Here is an 18511-nt window from a genome sequence, read left to right as displayed (position 1 = left end):
GTAGCCATAACTCAAATCGATCTTTGAAACACTTTGGCACCCTAAAGCTGATCAAATAAGTCATCAATCCTCGGCAGTGGATACTTGTTCTTAATAGTGACTTTGTTCAACTGCCGATAGTCTATGCACATCCTCATCGATCTATCCTTCTTCTTTACAAACAACATAGACGCACCCCAAGGCAAGACAGTGGGTCTAATAAAGCCCTTATCAAGCAAATCATGCAACTGCTCCTTCAACTCTTTCAACTCTGGCGGGACCATGCGGTATGGCGGAATAGAAATGGGCTGAGTGTCCGAAACCAAATCAATAAAGAAGTCAATATCCCTGTCGGGTGGCATCCCCGGCAGGTCTGCAGGAAATACCTCTGGAAACTCTCGAACAATTGGTACAGAATCCATGGAAGGAACCTCCGTACTAGAATCGCGAACATAGGCCAAATAAGCTAGATAGCCCTTCTCGACCATGCGCCGAGCGTTCATATAAGAAATAACCCTGATGGTAGAACGACCAGGAGTCCCTCTCCACTCCAATCGAGGCAACCCTGGCAAGGCTAAGGTCACTGTCTTGGCGTGACAGTCCAATATAGCATGATAAGGTGACAACCAATCCATCCCCAAAATGATATCAAAGTCAACCATATTGAGAAGTAGGAGATCTACGCGAGTCTCAAGACCCCTAATAATGACCACACACGAACGATAGATATGATCCACAACAATAGAATCCCCCACATGTGTGGACACATAGACGGGAGCACTCAAAGAATCACGAGACACAACCAAATATGAAGAAAAATAGGATGATACATACGAATAAGTAGATCTCGGATCAAATAATACTGAGGCATCCCTACTGCAAACTGAAACTGTACCTGTGATAACCGCGTCAGATGACTCAGCCTCAAGCCTGGCTGGAAAAGCATAGCATCGGGGCTGGGCCCCACCACTCTGAACTGCATCTCGAGGATGGGCCATGTCTGGCTGGCCTCCACCTCTAGCGGCCTGACCTCCACCTCTAATACCTCGACCTCCACCTCTAGCTGTCTGACCCCTACCTTTAGCTGGCTGAGCGGGCATTGGAACTCCCGGTGCCGGGACCATGGCACGAGAACCCTGATGCTGAGAACTACTCGATGCTCGAGGGTAATACCTATCAATGTGCCACGGATTGCCACAAGTATAACAAGATCTCGGCTGTTGTGGTTGATGACCTTGAAACTGACCCTAGCGGCTTGAGTAACCACCCTGGAAACTTTGGAGCGGAGGTGCACTGATAGGAGCTGGTGGTGCACTGTAGGCTAGCTGGTCGGAATACTGCATATGAGAGCCACGACCACCTGGAGCATCGTGAGAAGCCTGAAATGCTGAATGAAACGGTCTGGGAGGATGGCCTCTGCCAAAAGTACCCCAGCCTCCAGATGAGGTCCCACTGAATCCACCGGAGTGACAAGTCCTCTTGTCAGACCCCTGACCACTCCCCTGAGCTAAAACAATCTCAACTCGTCTGGCCACATTGGCTGCATCCTAGAAGGAAATCTCCCGCTCCCTGTCTCCTTAGTCATCTGCAATCTGATAGGCTGAGCAAGTCCCTTAATAAAACTCCTCACCCTCTATCTTTCTCTCTCGGTAGGAAGTATAAGAAGAGCATGACGTGCCAAATCAATAAAGCGGGTCTCGTACTGAGTACCGGACATGCTGCCCTGCTGGAGACGCTCGAACTGCCTGCGATAGTCCTCTCTCAGTGTAACAGGAAGGAACTTCTCGAGAAATAGCTGAGAGAACTGGTCCCAAGTCAAAGCAGGCGACCCAGCTGGTCTGGCCAAACATAAATCCCTCCACCATTTCTTGGCGGAACCTGACAGACGGAAGGCAGCAAAGTCGACCCCGTTGGTCTCCACTATCCCCATGTTACGTAACACCTCATGACAACTGTCCAGATAGTCCTGGGGATCCTCTGAAGATATACCGCTATAGTGAGTGGTGAAAAGCTTGGTAAACCTATCTAATCTCTACAAAGCCTCAGAAGACATAGCTGATCCATCGTCGGTCTGTGCTGCAACACCTGGCGGAACTAACCCAACTGGCTGAGCTGCTAGAGTCTGAAACTGGGGAGCCATCTGCTCCGGAGTGTAAGTAGCGTGAGTCTGGGCTCCTTCCCCAGCCTGAGAGACGGCTGGTGATACAGGAAATGTGCCGGCCTAGGCAACGCTCTCCATAAGGCCCACTAGACGGACCAAAGCATCCTGAAGTTCTGGGGTGGCGATGAACCCCTCTAGAACCTGAGCTGGCCCTGCTGGAAATGTCTGGGCTGGAGCCTCCTCATCAAACTCTACCTGAGGCTCCGCCGCTGGTGCTGCTGCTCGAGCTCTAGGCTGAGCCCTGCCCCTGCCTCGGCCTCTAGCACGGCCTCGGTCTCGTGCTCTGCCCCTCGTAGAAGCTGCCATTGTGGGCTCTTGCTGCTGCTCGGCTGAAGAATTGGTACGTGTTCTCTCTATCTGTGAAAGAACAAGAGTAGAGAGTTCAATTAGTATTGAGGGATCAAATCGTACGATAGAGAAGAATAGAAGGGAAATTGTTCCTAAACACTGTAGCCTCTAGGGGATAAGCAGAGACGTCTCCGTACCGATCCCTTAGACTCTATCTAGCTTGTTCGCGAATTGTGAGACCTAGACAACCTAGTCCTCTAACACCAACTTGTCACGATCCGGATTTTCCACCGTCGGGACCGTGATAGAGCCTAACTTTTCGGATGCTAGGCAAGCCAACAGTTAAAGATTTAATATGCTAAACCTTGACCAAATCAGTAAATAACAGCAATTAAACCAAAATAGATTAAAAGAGTGCAGAATTTCATAATAACCCAAGTACTTATACATAACTACCCAGAAACTGGTGTTACAATTCACGAACTTCTAAGAGTCACTACAAATACTGGCTGAAAGAAAGTACGACTGTCTTTGCATTAAAAGAAATACTAAACTGGAATAACTGTAAGGGGATCAACCTTCGCGCTTTTACTCTTCGCGCTTTTACTCTCAACCTCACTAGATAATCGATAATAAAAACATACACGGCATCACCCTTCGTGCTTTATCACTCAGCCTCACCATATAAATTATAGAAACGTGCACGGCATCACCTTTCGTGCTTATCTCTCAACCTCACCATGTAAGTAATAGAAACGTGCACGGCATCACCCTTCATGCTTTATCACTCAACCTCGCCATGTAAGTAATAGAAACGTGCACGGCATCACCCTTCGTGCATTATCACTCTACCTCACCAAAACAAGAGACAACTATAATAGGGAGATAGAAATGACAACAACACGTCTTACTTCAACACTTAGTTCCACAATACCAATCTCAACTTTGAGTAAACGTTCAACCAATACCAAATTCAATAAAACATGATAAGAAATTGCTCAACACATCGAATAGCTAGTCTAAACATGAACAATATGATCAAAATATACGACATCTACAAGGATAAGACTCGCTCACATGCTATGACTCGACAACAACGTATAGGTACTCGTCACCTCACCTATACGTTGTACTCAACATCCAAACACGTAACAAGTAAGCAAATAATACCTAATCCCTCAAGCTAAGGTTAGCAAAACACTTACCTCGCTCCTTCGGCCAAACTCAAGGCTCAATCACCGCTTTTCCCTTCACACAAGCCTCCGGACCAATAGAATCTAGCAGAAATACCAACCAAACAATTCAATTTAAGCCTTAGGAATTACCCATGATAGCAAGGAATTCAATTTAGGCCATTTTGAAAAAGTCAACACCCGGGCCCGCTTGGTCCAAACTCAAAATACCCATTCACCCCCAAGCCCGTATATACAATTGGTTTTGGAATCGAACCTCAATTTGAGGTTTAAATCCCCAAATTTCGAAATCCCTAGCTTCTACCCAAAAATCCCCAATTTCCACCATGAAAATCCTAGATTCAAGGTTGAAATCTTGTTAAAAGAAGTGAAAGATTGAAAGAAATGAGTTAAGAATCACTTACCTATGATTTGGGGAAGAAATGGTCTTTGAAAAATTGCCTCTTGAGGTTTAGGTTTTGAAAATCTGGCGAATGAATCAAAAATCCCGTCTAAGTCCCTTTTACACAGCTGCAGATGTCGCACTTGGGACCTGAGCTTCGCAAATACAAAGCTCGCAAATGCGAAGGTGCTATCGCAACTGCGAAGCCCTTCTCAATCCTACTGCCTTCGCAAATGCGAGGAAAGTGTCACAATTGCGATCACTGAACCTCGCAAATGCGAGTAAAAGATCGCATTTGCGATCCTTGCCCCTCCCAGACTCCCTTCGCAATTGCGAAGGTAACCTCGCAAATGCGAGAACTACTGGCCCAACTTTTCTTCGCATTTGCGATGAAAGCCTCGCAAATGCGGAACCTGTGGGGTTCGCAATTGCGATGCCTGATCTCACAAATGCGAGATCAGAGGCCCGCAGCAAGTTCAGCTATACCAGCAAAATTTTCTAAGTTCCAAAACCCCCTTAGCCTATCCGAAACTCCACCGAGCCCTTGTGGCTCTAAACCAAACATGCACACAAGTCTTAAAACATCATACGAACTTGCTCGTGCGATCAAATCGCCAAAATAACATCTAGAACTACGAATTTAGCACCAAATCACATGAAATTCTTAAGAACACTTTGAAATTCCTCTTTTCCCAACCGGATGCCCGAATCACGTCAAATCAACTCCGATTTTCACCAAATTTCACAGACATGACTTAAATATTATATTAAACCTGTACCGGACTCCGAGACTATAATACGGGCCCGATACCAACGAGATCAAACATTAATCTAATTCTTTAAACCATTAGATTTCCAGACTTACAATTTTTAACAAAAATTCATTATTCGGGTTAGGGACCTCCGTATCCGATTCCGGGCATACGCCCAGGTCCCATATTTTAATATGGACCGACCGGGACTGTCAAAATACGAATCCGGGTACGTTTACTCAAAACGTTGACCGAAGTCATCTAAATCAACTTTTAAAGGCAAAAATTATTATTTTTCTCAAATTTCCACATAAAGGCTTTTCGGAAACGCGCTCGGAATGCGCACGCAAATTGAGGAGGAATAAAATGATATTTTGAAGGCCTCGAAACACCGAATTAGGTTCTAAAACACAAGATGACCTTTTGGGTCATCACAGATCATTCATTGAATGATGTTGAGACTAGAATAGACTTGACGAGACTTACTTTTTTTCTTTAAACATGATATTTACGTTGTTATTCATAAATTTAATATTTTTGGTAAAAAGAAGCCCAAGAATAAGATATATATTTTAATAAATATTAAGGATGACTTTGAATTAACAATTCTTGTTGCTTCGCTTACTAGTAAAGATTTTTTTTATAATAAAAAGTCTAATAATTATTATTTATTCATATTTTGATTTTTCTTTAATACCGCGCAAAGCGCGGGTAAATTAACTAGTTTAGGATTAAACATAAGAGGAGAGAGGGTGTATCAGATTTCATGATTTGTGCCTCCTTATTGTGTGCATAATTTATACAATATATTAATAGTGTAAAAAGAATTGGAATAAACAACAGATGATATTATTTTCTTAAATATGTTTAAAAAAAATGATTAGCTGTGTAGTTTTCTCTAGGAAATTACACCTAATGACCTTAAAAATGAACGGTCTTGACTTTTTTGACCCCTGCTAGCCCCATTCGCAAAACTATAAGGTCAAAAGTGTTGCTTTCATCGGGCAAGCGAGGGGCAATATCTGTTAAACTTAAAGTTCTGTCCATGGGACTAGTGGGGTCAAAATATAAAAAATGGCACCAAAGTGTCCTATTTGTGCAAATCACCCTGAGCTAATAACCATTTGGAGATTAGACGATTGAAATGGGCTCATTCATTTGAGCCCTACCAAAGGTAGTCCCAATATCCCAAGTTGAATTTTAATTTAAATCCATATTAGACTTAAATAACTTGTTGCTGAAATGAGAATGTTGAGATGGATGTGTGGGCCTACTAAGTTAGATAGAATTAGGAATGAAGTTATTCAGGACAAGGTGCATGGGAGTGGCCCCTGTGGAGGAAAAGATGCGAGAGACGAGGTTGAGATGGTTCGGGCATATTAAGAGGAGAAACATAGATGCCCTAGTCAGGAGGTGTGAGAGGTTGGCTTGGAAGGGTAAGAGGAAGGGTAAATGTAGGCCAAAGAAGTGTTGGAGAGAGGTGATCAGGCGAGACATGGCGCAACTTGAGCTAACCTAGGACATGACCCTGGATAGGAGGGTGTGGAGGTTAAAGATTAAGGTAGAAGGTTATTAGGTAGTCGTGTGTTTCCCTTATGTCTTCAGCAGTCCGTTAGTGTTAGTGTTAGTGTTAGTATGGTACCCTTCTATCCTGAGTTTGCTATTTTCGCATATCTTGTTCTGTTATTACTTGTCACCAATACTTCCTTAGTTTGCTATTAGTGCTCCTTTCATATTCTCTATTGCTATCAGACCTCGGATTTAGTTTCTCTAAGTATATTGTATTGCTATTACTTGCTATCGGTACTTCTTTCATATTCTTTATTGCTATCTTCAATTTAGTTTCCTAATATTTGTCTTGCTATTAATTGATATCAGCGCTTCTTAATCTTCGAGGGTCTATCGGAAACGATCTCTCTGCCCTCCTAGGGTAAGGATAAGACTGTGTACATCCTACCCTCCCCGTGACCCTACTTGTGGGATTTGCATTGGGCTGTTGTAGTTGTTGTTGCTGTATTAGACTTAAATAGTTTATCAATTTTTAATAGGATTTTAATGCCATTAAGAAACCCAAACCGATCAGGTTCATTAGAGCTATAGCTCTAGGGATGTAACTTGTTTGTAATTAGGAGTTTAGCTCCCAAAGTTGGCAAAAATAAGGTTAAGAGTATTCGAGAAGGTAGATACCTTTTGCCAGTCACTGATAGACCAAACATATAGCTTTACATGATACATCTGCCCAAGTTGAACAACCAGCCAGCTGTGTAGATTTTTCTGAATCCAAACAAGTTGTTATAGCTTTCAACTGTTCAGATACTGTTTCCCTGTGAATGTTCCATAACTTCTTAGACTGCATCCTAAATCACAAGTTCCTGACAAATCTAATGTCCAAAAGAAACCAAAACTTGATTCCACATAATATTTTAGAAAACGTCGATAATTCCTGAGAGAAATTCACCACTCTCGGTAATGCAGGTAGAAATCCAAGACATTACCCAATACGATCTTAGCAGAAAACCAAAATTAGGGAATATCTGATTTCTGTTTTCTACTGAAAATATTGCGTGAATACAACGTCAGAAAGCATTCGATTAAGAACTAAAAGTATACCAGCGTGATTTACACTTTGTCATCACACAACAATTGAAAGTAAATTTACAAGTCTATAAGCAGAGACCATTAGTAAAAATCCCCACGACCACAACTCCAAGTGACATGGCCAGCTTAATCATCACTAGAAGTATGGCGAAGTTGGAAAAATAAGCTAGTTACAAGGCCTACCTCCTCCTTCAGAATCTTTTATCTGCAGAGTTAAGTAGCATTATTGACATACATCATTCTTAATGCTGGAGAAAATGAGTAAGTCTGTCATAAAACAGCAGAGGAGAAGGTGTTCCGTGTTTGCTTAGTTTATATGTTTGTAAGTGAAGAAAGGTAGGCAGACCTTAATAGGTCCCCATTCATGCGCTCTCAAATCGAACAACTACACACGTGATGTTGTCAGAACTCCCCCTTGAATAAGCTTCTTCTATAAGCTTACGTGATGCTGCTTCAGCATCTTTTATGTCCTGCACGATGGCCACAGCATCCTGTATGTAATGAAGAGAAGTTAGACCCTTGAAAATTCATAACTAGTTGATGCAACTTCTAGTTGCATAGGAAGAGAGAAAATTAACATGCATGAATATTTTGGACCAGTCAGCAAATATCAACATATTAGACACACAACAGCAAAGCTTGCATGTTGAATCACTGCAAAGCTACTGTCATATGCTAACAATCATGAAACTAGAATTACAGAAGAAGCTACTAATTTTAAAGAGAACTTCCCTGGTTTGTTACTTTCTTCTACCTGTATACAAGGAATGTGTAAAAGTATTACACAAGGCTCTAGGAATCATCCCTAACCAAACTTGAGCTTGCCTAAGCAAAATAGCTTCCCTTGAATATTCACCTGAGGATCGAGCTCTAAGCTTAAGAACCAGTTCCAGCAATTTTTCCGGAGCATAATAATCTCCACTTTCAAACTCCCTGAATATTGAATATATTAAGTCGTCTTTCCCTCTCAATTTCAAGACCAGGACCATGAAAATTTTGAGCTTAAGTTTGAATTATAAAATACAGTTCATGACCACTAATGAGCTTAGCAAAGATTTTAATAGTAACAGTTTTTTGATATCCCCCTCCTTTGAAGGACAAGCTCCAGATTCGTCCAAATAAAGACAGAAGAAATACAAGAAACCCCTCACAAGATGTATTCAAATTCAATCCTTAAAACCAAGCACTGAGGTCTCAAGTATACATTTAGCATTGCCATCTTACTAAGAGTTTGTAAGTTGAGGAAAACTGGTTAGTGTTGAAACACCAAGAAAGGTGTATAACACGTTTAGCAAATGAAACCTGACCTTGTTAGACAGGACATTCCAAAGTCCATCACTGGCAATTATTATAAAATCTACACCATCAATTTCTTCTTCCTGAAAAAGGAGATCAAATATCAATGTACTGAACATCAATCCAAATCATCAACTTCGGAAGCTGAGAGAGAGAGAGAGAGAGAGAGAGAGAGAGAGAGAGAGAGAGAGAGATGTAAGTAGCAATATTTCGGTTCAGTAAAACAACAGGTTTACAATATCAGAACAAAACAAGCAAATCAACAACAACAACAACAACAACCAACCCAGTTTAATCCCACAAGTGAGGTCTTGGTTGGGTAATCAAAGGGTCAAGATGTGCTAAGAAAAACACAGCATTAATTCAGGGAAACCAAAAATACTTCAGCTGCTAAATACTAGAAAATAAAAGATATAGCTGAATGTCAGTTTCCCCCTGTACGCTTATGTTATAAGTGCAACGTGCCAGCTCAAACTTTTTCTACTGAGATACAGTCTACCGACACTCCTTGCATAGGAACTTCCAAACCTCTATGCAAATGTATCTTTCTTCCATCTACAAGTGTGGGGCAAAATAGCAATGTTTTGTCAAGAAATGATTGTAAATTCTGATGGTTATGGTCTCATTTAAACAGCGTGGTGGAATAGGAGAAAAAGGAAGGGCTTTGTATTTCTAGTTTCCCTGCCTTCTTCCCTATTCTAAATTTCATCACAGTTCAGGTCAATATGCTCAATTACTGCTCAATTTTCATACAACAGCTACAATGGAGGGCAATTAATGGATTCCTCCAAAACTTAAAGGCTGGTCTGAGAAACAAATTCGTAGAGGGAAGAAATACGTTCTGACAATATTTTAACACAAGCAGCTTGGTCTCGAGTTCTCATTTCACCCTACCATTCCAAGTGTATTTTTAACCAACCCTTTATTATGCAATAGTTTCACTTGAATAGCAATTGATTTAACTAGACAACTTACACTCACTGCCGCTACCAAAGGCCACGAGTGTATGATGAAGAGCTCATTAAGCATCCTACCTTATTGTTGGGAAATGTATTGCCTCAAAGCGAAGGCTAATTTTTTCCTAATCTCATGCTTTCAAAATGCATTAGTTGATAACTGAGTTCGTAGGGACGAGCGAGCATAAATATCCATGAACGTTTCAAGTTATGTTTTAAATGAGAAGGCATACATGATATAAGTGTTTATGCAAGTTTTGTAAGTTATGTTTCATTAGTTTTCACTTGAATTAAGTTCAAAAAGTTTATAAAGCTTTTAAATGATTTCTATGACATGTTTAAACGCTTGTATTGTGTTTCATGATTGAGAAAGTTATGTTGAGTTATGTATGTGGCCAAAAGGTGCCGAATCAGGTATTAAATGTTTTAGGAGTACACTTCGTAAACTGAAAAGGCTAAGGCCTAGAAACAACACGTGCCAGTGTAGGAGTAGAGTTTGAGCATAATCATGTTGCTAGCAACCTCCATAGCAGATCCATAAAAGGTTTTGGTGAGACGACACATCTGATCGAGTCAATACCCTAGGTCGGACATGTCACACCATGCAGCATCATGGTGAGACGGTCCTCCAGTTGAGTTAGTGAGCTTATGCACTCCCCAGTTGTAGAAATGCTTTACGATAAATGAAAATATTTAAGTTTAAAGTTTCTACATGTTTTCAAGTTTTCAAATGCTTTATATTGTTGTGATTATGCATTCACGTTTTCCGTAAGTATCGCTCACCCTTCTGTGAGGGAGACAATGATACTCATGCAGTACTTTATTATTATACTCACGTCCCTCTGCGGGGGCGTTCACTCATGTTGTGATTGTAAGTGTTGATACTTCGAGCGACTCTACCACCTTCTAGGCTTCTCCTTCACATTCCCAATTTTTGGTGAGCCCACCTTATGCCGTGGGGATTGGTTAGTGACTTTTTTTTATTTTTTTATTTTTGGGTATAGCGAAGGCCTTGTCACCGGTATTCTTTTAGCCAAGGAAAAACAACCACCATCTTGGTTTTGACACTCGAGCGATCCACCCAACTAAAGAAGATCGATTCAAAGGTTAGATTTCACCATCTCTATCTATCCAACTAGTACTAGCTTGGTGCTCGGAAACGATTGAAGTAGTTGAATAGGAGGATCACTATGACTATAACCCTTGGTAAGTTTAACAAAGACGAAAATGATTTATTTGAAATTATGTATGACTGGTTACGGAGGTACATAGGCTCCATAGACGTTGTAGGTCTAGTTTATGTCCTTTTGTCATTCTACTGATCTCTCATATTCATGTATCAATAACTATTTGATGTCTTAGGATATTTATAAACTTATGCAAATGTTTATGAAGAGTTTCATGTTTCCTACTCATGCATGATCATTAGAAAGTTGGTTTGCTCAATGGTAAGTTTAAGGCATCAAGTGCCAATCCGTCCATCCAGTTTTTGGGCATGACATAGGAAGTGGTGTTGGTAGGGTAGATGTAGGTTACTATATGAACCAAAAAAGTTCCATTTGAAGAAACTAAAAACACGATAACTTCCCTAATAATCTCAAACTGCCTTCCCAAATAATACATCACAAGGTGACAGTGGAGAGCCATACTTCTGATTAACACCATGCTCTTGAGCCTTGACAGATCAAGCAAATAGAACAGGAAATGAAGACAAACTATTGCTTGAAGAACAAAAGCCAAAATACCTGAATCTCTGGGTCTGCCACAACATATGGCTTTAGCAGTTTATCTCCAAATGCACGAGAAACAGCCAGGACCCCACCTACACGCCATGTACCTGAAGAACAGAGCAGCAGGACACTGCATTGAATTCAACTAAGAGGAAAGAGGATGTAACATACTGCGGAAATAAATTTCACTAGAAAGCACCTAAGGCATGCAAGTACGGATATGTAGTATTGCTCATATAAGGCACTGCCAGGTAAAGAAACCACATGAAGCAGTTGCATAATAAAGAAACCACATGAACTACATTTAAGAGCACCAGTTTCAAAGTCTTCCTTTCTTTCTTAAAACTCCGTGACCATTTGGAATTTGCCACATATTAAACAGAGGGAGTAATATTTAACTAAACAGTTGCATAATAAATTCTCCTAGCCCAGTAACAGATGGTTGAATAGCAAATTTTTGTGAAGCTCAAACTTCACAAATAATGAAGGTTGCAAGGGCTACACAATGAGATTTTGGAAGATTCTGAATGGAAATGTACAGAACCCAATAGAAAAAAAAGAGAGAGAATTTGATTACATATTAAAAAAGAGTGCTGGCATAATACAATTCTTCGTGACTTCAGTCTCCGGTAGCATTTACTGGTCCAATCAAGCACCAAGAAACACATACAAGAGACTGCAACAGACTTTTACCTGCCCAGATGATGAAACCGCCAGCCTGTTCTATCCTTTCTCGCTCATCAGATCTGTCAGGCTTGTGATCGATGGACAAAGGAATAGCTGCATTTATTGCAACAGTTATGCCTCACAACCAAATAACAAAAAATGAATAAAATCTTTTAAAAATCTTAAATGTGCAATAATCATTCAACATGATGAAATCACTTCCGGAACTCACTTTAGAAATCTGAGGGAAAAAATAATATTCAGATATGTTGGAATTAGAGAAGAATATAGACAGACGCCATCTAGTTCATCAAGATTTTGTGATATACTAGGGAATAAAGCTCAAGAGTCGAGCCCAATTAGAATGATTGTTTTCTTCCACTCATACCATCATTTAGCAAAACTAGTTTGCACGCACATACATTGCACACCATAAAAACAGAGAATCAAGAATATTTTTTCTTATAAATTTATAATTTTGTAAGACGGTAAATATATAAGTATATGGGTATAGCGGAATACAAAACTGCTGAAAGTAATTCCTTCGGTCCTAAGATATATAGCATCATTCGACGAGTGAATTTAAAATGTTTCTAGTTGATTTTTAAATGTAAACTTGGCAAACCAAATTCTTGAAAAGTTAAAAACGTTTATAGATTTTCTCACGAAGACCTTGGTCAAGAAAACAGTTGTTTGCCTTCTCAAATAATAAGTACTCCATATAAGCTGTGTTAGGAATATTTTACTTTTAATTTCTTATTCCAATGAATTTGTCATGTTATTTCACTTCCTTTAGTGTTTCAATTCAAAATCTAACAATTGAAGTAACTGAATATCTTACACTCGATAAGGAAAAAATAGATACCTAATAATTCTCTCTGTGGTGGCTTTTACTAGAACTGATATCTCAATATATAAAACCAAATATATTGTGTAGTTATAGTTTTGTAAATTTCCATCAATGAGGAGTATTTTTCTTTATTTATCCACTATATTAGGTCAACAATTCTAGTTTAACTTCCTCATCTTTCCTTTTTGTTTCTCTCTGGCACGATTTACCTCGTGATGGCATGTTAATTCTATTATTTTTCAAGGAATTACACTTAATCTTTTTGTTTCACTCGTTCTCTGCAGTAATACCACTAAAATACCTTAATTAACACCTAAATTACATAATGATTTCTTCTTAATTTTGCAAATCTAACTTCAAACAGCAAATCTAACTTCAAACAGAAATATTTCTCCATTTCAAATAAAAATATTTCATTTTTAGTCGGTACATAAAAAATTGTAAGTACATTTCCTTCTCAATCCATACAGTGAAAAATAGGAACTTCACTTATGTGTCCCAAAAATGTTCACCTTCATTTAAAGGGGATCAAATTAGGTGAACCTTGATGAACAGTTAAAATGTACTCTTCGCATTTTTCGTACAAAAAGTTCTGCAATTTGTAGTACTTTACTACTTTTCATGTAGGTTCCAAATATCTTGAGAAGTTAATCTTAGTCCAAGTTAATAACGAAAATAGATTTAACAACTTACTATACAAATAATACTAACTCAAATATAATTAAGTAAAGCATATGTTCTCAAAGTTTAACTAAATAATAAACAACTTTAACGGTGTGATGATCTTTTGCTTGTTAAACCTTTATTGAAAGATTTCAACAGACCAACTATTTCAGTTTTTAGTCACCTTAAGTCAAATAGTTTATTAGTGGTTTATAAAGTAAATTTAGGAACGTAAATCTTATAATTTACCTTATCCAAAAAAGTAAACTTCAATTCATAATATTGGTACTAAAGGAAAATTAAATTAGTTTAGCTTTTTCTTTTTTGGCACATCTGCATGGAATATAATTGCCTAGCAATTATTTGAATATTATTCCGTAAAAAACAAATCTAAACTAATTAGTCAGATTGAAGTTTTATTTAGATTAAACGTTATTAAGATTACAATTTTTATTTCTGATGGTGTTTAGTGTGAAAGATTTATCTTATCCGAAAATGTTTGATTTCAGAGCAATGCAATATGACGTAGTAATTTACGATTTCTTTTCAGATAGAAGAGAAAATCAAAGAGAATTAAATTCAGTGTCATATACTAATTTATTTTGATTATTTGATTTTTATGCTTGGTGGTATTTGGTTGTATATATTATATTTTCTACTTTTTTAAATATGCTTTTCCCAAGTAATTACTCTTATTATGGAATACCATACATTAGACATATTAAACTTTTGGAAACATAATTAATCAATCAAACATTCAAGCAATACCAAATATTTCCTGAATTTGAAAAGAAAAATGGATGCTCAGTTCCGCTCCAAAATTTTGGAAAGTATAATGTGAGGTTGGAAAAACCAAAACACTTTACTGGCAAATCATTGAGACTTTATAGATAATAGATAAGAAACATCCAATTATACCTAGTCTTCTTCTTATCAAAATGAGTAAAGAATTTTTATTCGTAAGACTACCGTGTACAAAAAAGTATAAAAAGAACCATGCCAGTTAAGTTTCCTACCTACAAACTGCAGAAATCATCTATACATATAATGAGAACTTCAAACACATAAGAATAAAAAATAATCCCTTTTTTGGTAAAGAATTTATCCTTGTTCTTTTTTTTCTTCTTGATAGCCGAGAAATCCCAAGGGTTGGTGGCACACAGTTTGAAACTCAGTGGATAATAGGTCTGCACCTCTATCCTTCTCCACTTAAATGTCGGACTTCTGTCTACAGCAGAATTCCAACCCATGACCTGCACCTAACCCACATATCATGTGTTGCGCTCTTACCACTAGACCAAAGCCCTAAGACAGAATTTATCCTTATTTTCACTATCAACTATTCAGATCTTTGACTAACATTTGCATTTTCTCTGGCCTTCTTTTTGTTGGTCCTTTTTTCTGCTAATAAGATTATTTGTTACAGCGTCAATGTCAACTTGCAAGACACACCAATTAGGACAGATGGCCAAAAAAGAAAATCAAAGCCTACAACATAAAGAAACGTGGCAGATTCCTTAATTATCTTATTTCCCTAGAAAACAGGACAAGCTTTTCACATAGAATTTTTAAAGCTCTTGTGAGGCACCTAGAGCAAAAAGATTGCTTGGAAGATCTGAAATGTACTCAGTTATTCTTATTTTGTTTGATCGGGTTTATATACTTTCTTTAAATGAGTAACGCTCACCTTTTTTTATCAGATAAACTTTCATTGATATGAGAATGAAGAAAGTACTGAAAGTTACAACATGTAGTTCCAGAATCACAATTATATACAGCCCAAAAGAGTACTTCTCATAAATCTACTGAAACACTCCCTCCCCTGTGAGTTCTACCACTTTCATATGTACTTTCCATTATAAAGCATTTATCTATAACAAAGATAAGCCACAAAAGAAAAATAACCAACCTTGCGATAAACCAAACTATATATACGTCTCTCTGAAAACTAAGCCGTGTTTGTAAAAATTTTGCATATAATTATATAGAGACAAGCAACAAACCTGAGCCATCTCTACAAGCGACGACTCTAGAGTCTCCCACATTTGCAACAACCAATCTATCACCTAAAAGAACAGCAGTTGATGCTGTTGAACCGGCATCTTTTTGCTGGCCTTTTTCTTCATTAAGGTAATCGGTGTCGGTTTGCTTAAATGCTTCAACTGCATTCAAGAGCCTTTCCTATTAAATGATACAGAAGACAGAAGATAGGATGAAATTAGAAATTACGCAGAATATGTCTCCTCTGATTCATACCTATAGCTGACTTCGTATCTTTGATAAAATCAGGATGACCACTCAAATTCTTAAAGAGGTTGTTCTTCAGGTATTCTGCTGTTCTTGAACCACCGTGACCTAATAACAAGCAGAATATAAAGGGATAAGCAATTATCCAGGTCACCAAAAGGTTTTTTTCATGCGTTGATTTTCCTATCTACAAAAGTTAAGATTACACTAAATCAAGAATTACACTCTGAAAGTAGAAAAAGCCTATCCTGAAACGATATGCAAGAAATCCTGAGAGATACCATCAAAAACACCAAAGAATGCCACCATTTGACCATCGACTTCTGATATCCTTGTCTCATAAAAGTCCTCCATGGAAGCCCGTTTCCCCTTAAAACTAGCATATCCGTAGCTGAATTTAGCACTTTTGTTTCCCGTCAGAAAGCTTCAAGAAAAGAAAAATAAATCAATTAGTTTCTTATAAAAGTTCACCCAAAGCATATCCTTAGAAATGAATAGCACTGCATTAATTGTTGCTCGCCACAACGAAGATACAGCCATTTTGAAAATCTAAAAGTCTGAACAAAAGAAAATGCATTTATCAGCCTGAACAAAAGAAAATGCATTTATCAGCCTGAACTTGAATGTTAATATCCACAACCAAAACAGGCAACCAGGCTGAAGTTCAAGACATAACTTGCCCAGTGACCGGCTCTTTAAGCTACAGAACATACCAGTGGAGTATATTTTGATATGGGTAAGTATTAAACAAAGCACTATTAGGAAACTGAATTTGGAGATATGGGATGGAAGATCAGGGTGGAGGAAGGTCAGTGATGAGATATGGAGTCCAAGGAAAGGGAGGACCAATTACATCATATAGCTATATGGAATTGCTCATTCAATGAGCACAATGAAAGGGTGGAAGGATATTTATAAGAATGTCACTTTCCGAGAATCAAATAGGAAATGGACCCATAATCAATTTATGGAAACAGAGACGGCGCACGGATGCCTCTTTCTGCGGAATTTTTCCATGTCTTTCAGTATATCTCGTCGGCGGATGGCAATAGCGGCCAGGCCAGCAAGAACAGCAAGAGAGTATCTTCTTTAATTTTTATTTTTTGGATAAGTACAGCAGGACGGAGTATTATCGAATCAAAATCTCTCAAAATAGACCTAGGTTTGAAGCAGAAATAGAACATATTTTGCGGCTTCATGTATGGCGCGGACATAACACTTTGATATGTAATTCCCCAACTAATTCTCTCTTGCCAACAGTATTAGATCGTAGCTAAGGTTTTAAGGCTGAGTGGAGACCAAACAGAAGAATGGTTCCCATTGACATTATGCAATGATATATAGATTGAAGAGATAAACTTTATGAATAGAAAAAGCTCGTAATTGAAGTAATTCTCTGCTACGTCTTGTTACCGCTTGTTTAGTTAGGATATCATGATCTCATGAGGAAATCACTTATCAAAGGTGCCTACTTTATATGTTCATATTATACCTTTGGTAAATACTGCCCCCAACTTTGTAAAACAAAGAATACTTTGGAAAAAGTTGTAGAAAAGAACTAACAAAATTCAACTTTACACCATAATTTCGAGTATAAATAGCAACTGCAAACTCTCATAATCCTTTCTCACACTACAAAAAATAACAAAAATAATCATAAACTCGGAAAGATTAACGAGCAGTCCATAGTGCAGTAGGAAAAAAAGTGGAGAGCCATTATCATTTCTCGAATCATAAAAAATAATGATGGACAATATACAGCATTAACAACAACTAACAGCGAATAAATTCAGCAGAAAGAAAGAAAAATAAAACAGGAGAGCAATAATGCAGTTAACCTAATACCGCCGCCGCTAAAGAGGGCATTGGGATCAATAGAAGGAATCATGACAGTTGTTGACGGCGTCTGTTTCATCTGCGGCGGCGCAGTGGGCTCTTTCGGTGGTGGCCGTGACGGGGTCGCTGCCGGTGCCGGCGGATGGTTCTCCACGGACGGTGGAGAAAGTTCTGGAAGGTTGCGATCGGATTCTTTCTTGTCAACGTTCATCATGGTCGCCGCATTCGGTTTTTTTACTTCTTTATGTGCGAAAAATGTATCAGTTTATTAGATTTTGTAAAAAAATGGAATCGAATTATGGACTGCTAAATTCGTTTTTTTTTTTTTTTTGGAGTTACCTTTTCTGCCCCTTAATCCTAACTGCTTTCGCTGTACTCCCTTCGTTTTTTACTTTCCTTTTTTGCGCATAACGAAAACAACCTGTGATAATTTTAGAAGAAGATTCTGCACCACAAATACAGTTAAACCTAGAGAGAGAAAAAATGCAGTTAAACCTAGAGAGAGACAAAATGCAGTTAAACCTAGAAAAAATTAATATCTTGGGCTTGGACCATGAAATTTGTTAAAACTGATCATATATTATTCGAGTGATCTAATAATAAATCAATTATTATTCTTTTGAGGGATCTAAAAATATGAAAAAATTACTTATATTGATAATGCTGTTACGATACTTAACTCAAAGTAACAATATAGAATAATAAAATGAACAACAATGTAGAGAGGAACAGAGGAGAGAATCTTATTTATTCTATGTATTCAAGTGTATACAATGTGATGCCCAAACCCTCTATTTATAGGATGATATAGGTAATACAAAGGGACTCCATAAACATGGTATTAACTATTGAGAACATGGGGGAAGATCATGGAGGTGTGCGAGTTACATCTATAATGGTAAGAAGTAGTGGGG

The 18511-nt window shown here is 38.4% G+C and overlaps 1 protein-coding gene across 2 annotated transcripts; it reads right to left on the bottom strand.

The window, feature by feature from the left end:
• LOC109229645 (probable protein phosphatase 2C 11) lies at window positions 7262-18034 on the bottom strand. 2 transcript variants are annotated; one of them, XM_019395166.1, is made up of 10 exons: window positions 17937-18034; window positions 17600-17837; window positions 16043-16185; window positions 15771-15869; window positions 15518-15676; window positions 12029-12115; window positions 11351-11442; window positions 8661-8732; window positions 7700-7844; window positions 7262-7558 (listed from the first exon to the last, which is right to left on the bottom strand). In XM_019395166.1, exons 2-9 carry the CDS (start codon window positions 17809-17811, stop codon window positions 7716-7718), a joined length of 993 nt encoding a protein of 330 aa, XP_019250711.1. In that variant the 5' UTR covers window positions 17812-17837; window positions 17937-18034; the 3' UTR covers window positions 7262-7558; window positions 7700-7715. The 2 variants fall into 2 exon arrangements, with proteins under 2 accessions (XP_019250711.1, XP_019250710.1); XM_019395165.1 differs by having other exon boundaries at window positions 7262-7844.

Source organism: Nicotiana attenuata, chromosome 7 (genome assembly GCF_001879085.1).
Source record: "Nicotiana attenuata strain UT chromosome 7, NIATTr2, whole genome shotgun sequence".
Taxonomy (NCBI): Eukaryota; Viridiplantae; Streptophyta; class Magnoliopsida; order Solanales; family Solanaceae; genus Nicotiana; species Nicotiana attenuata.
The sequence above is the reverse complement of the archived record's forward strand: the minus strand, read 5'-3'. Positions and strand labels throughout refer to the sequence as shown.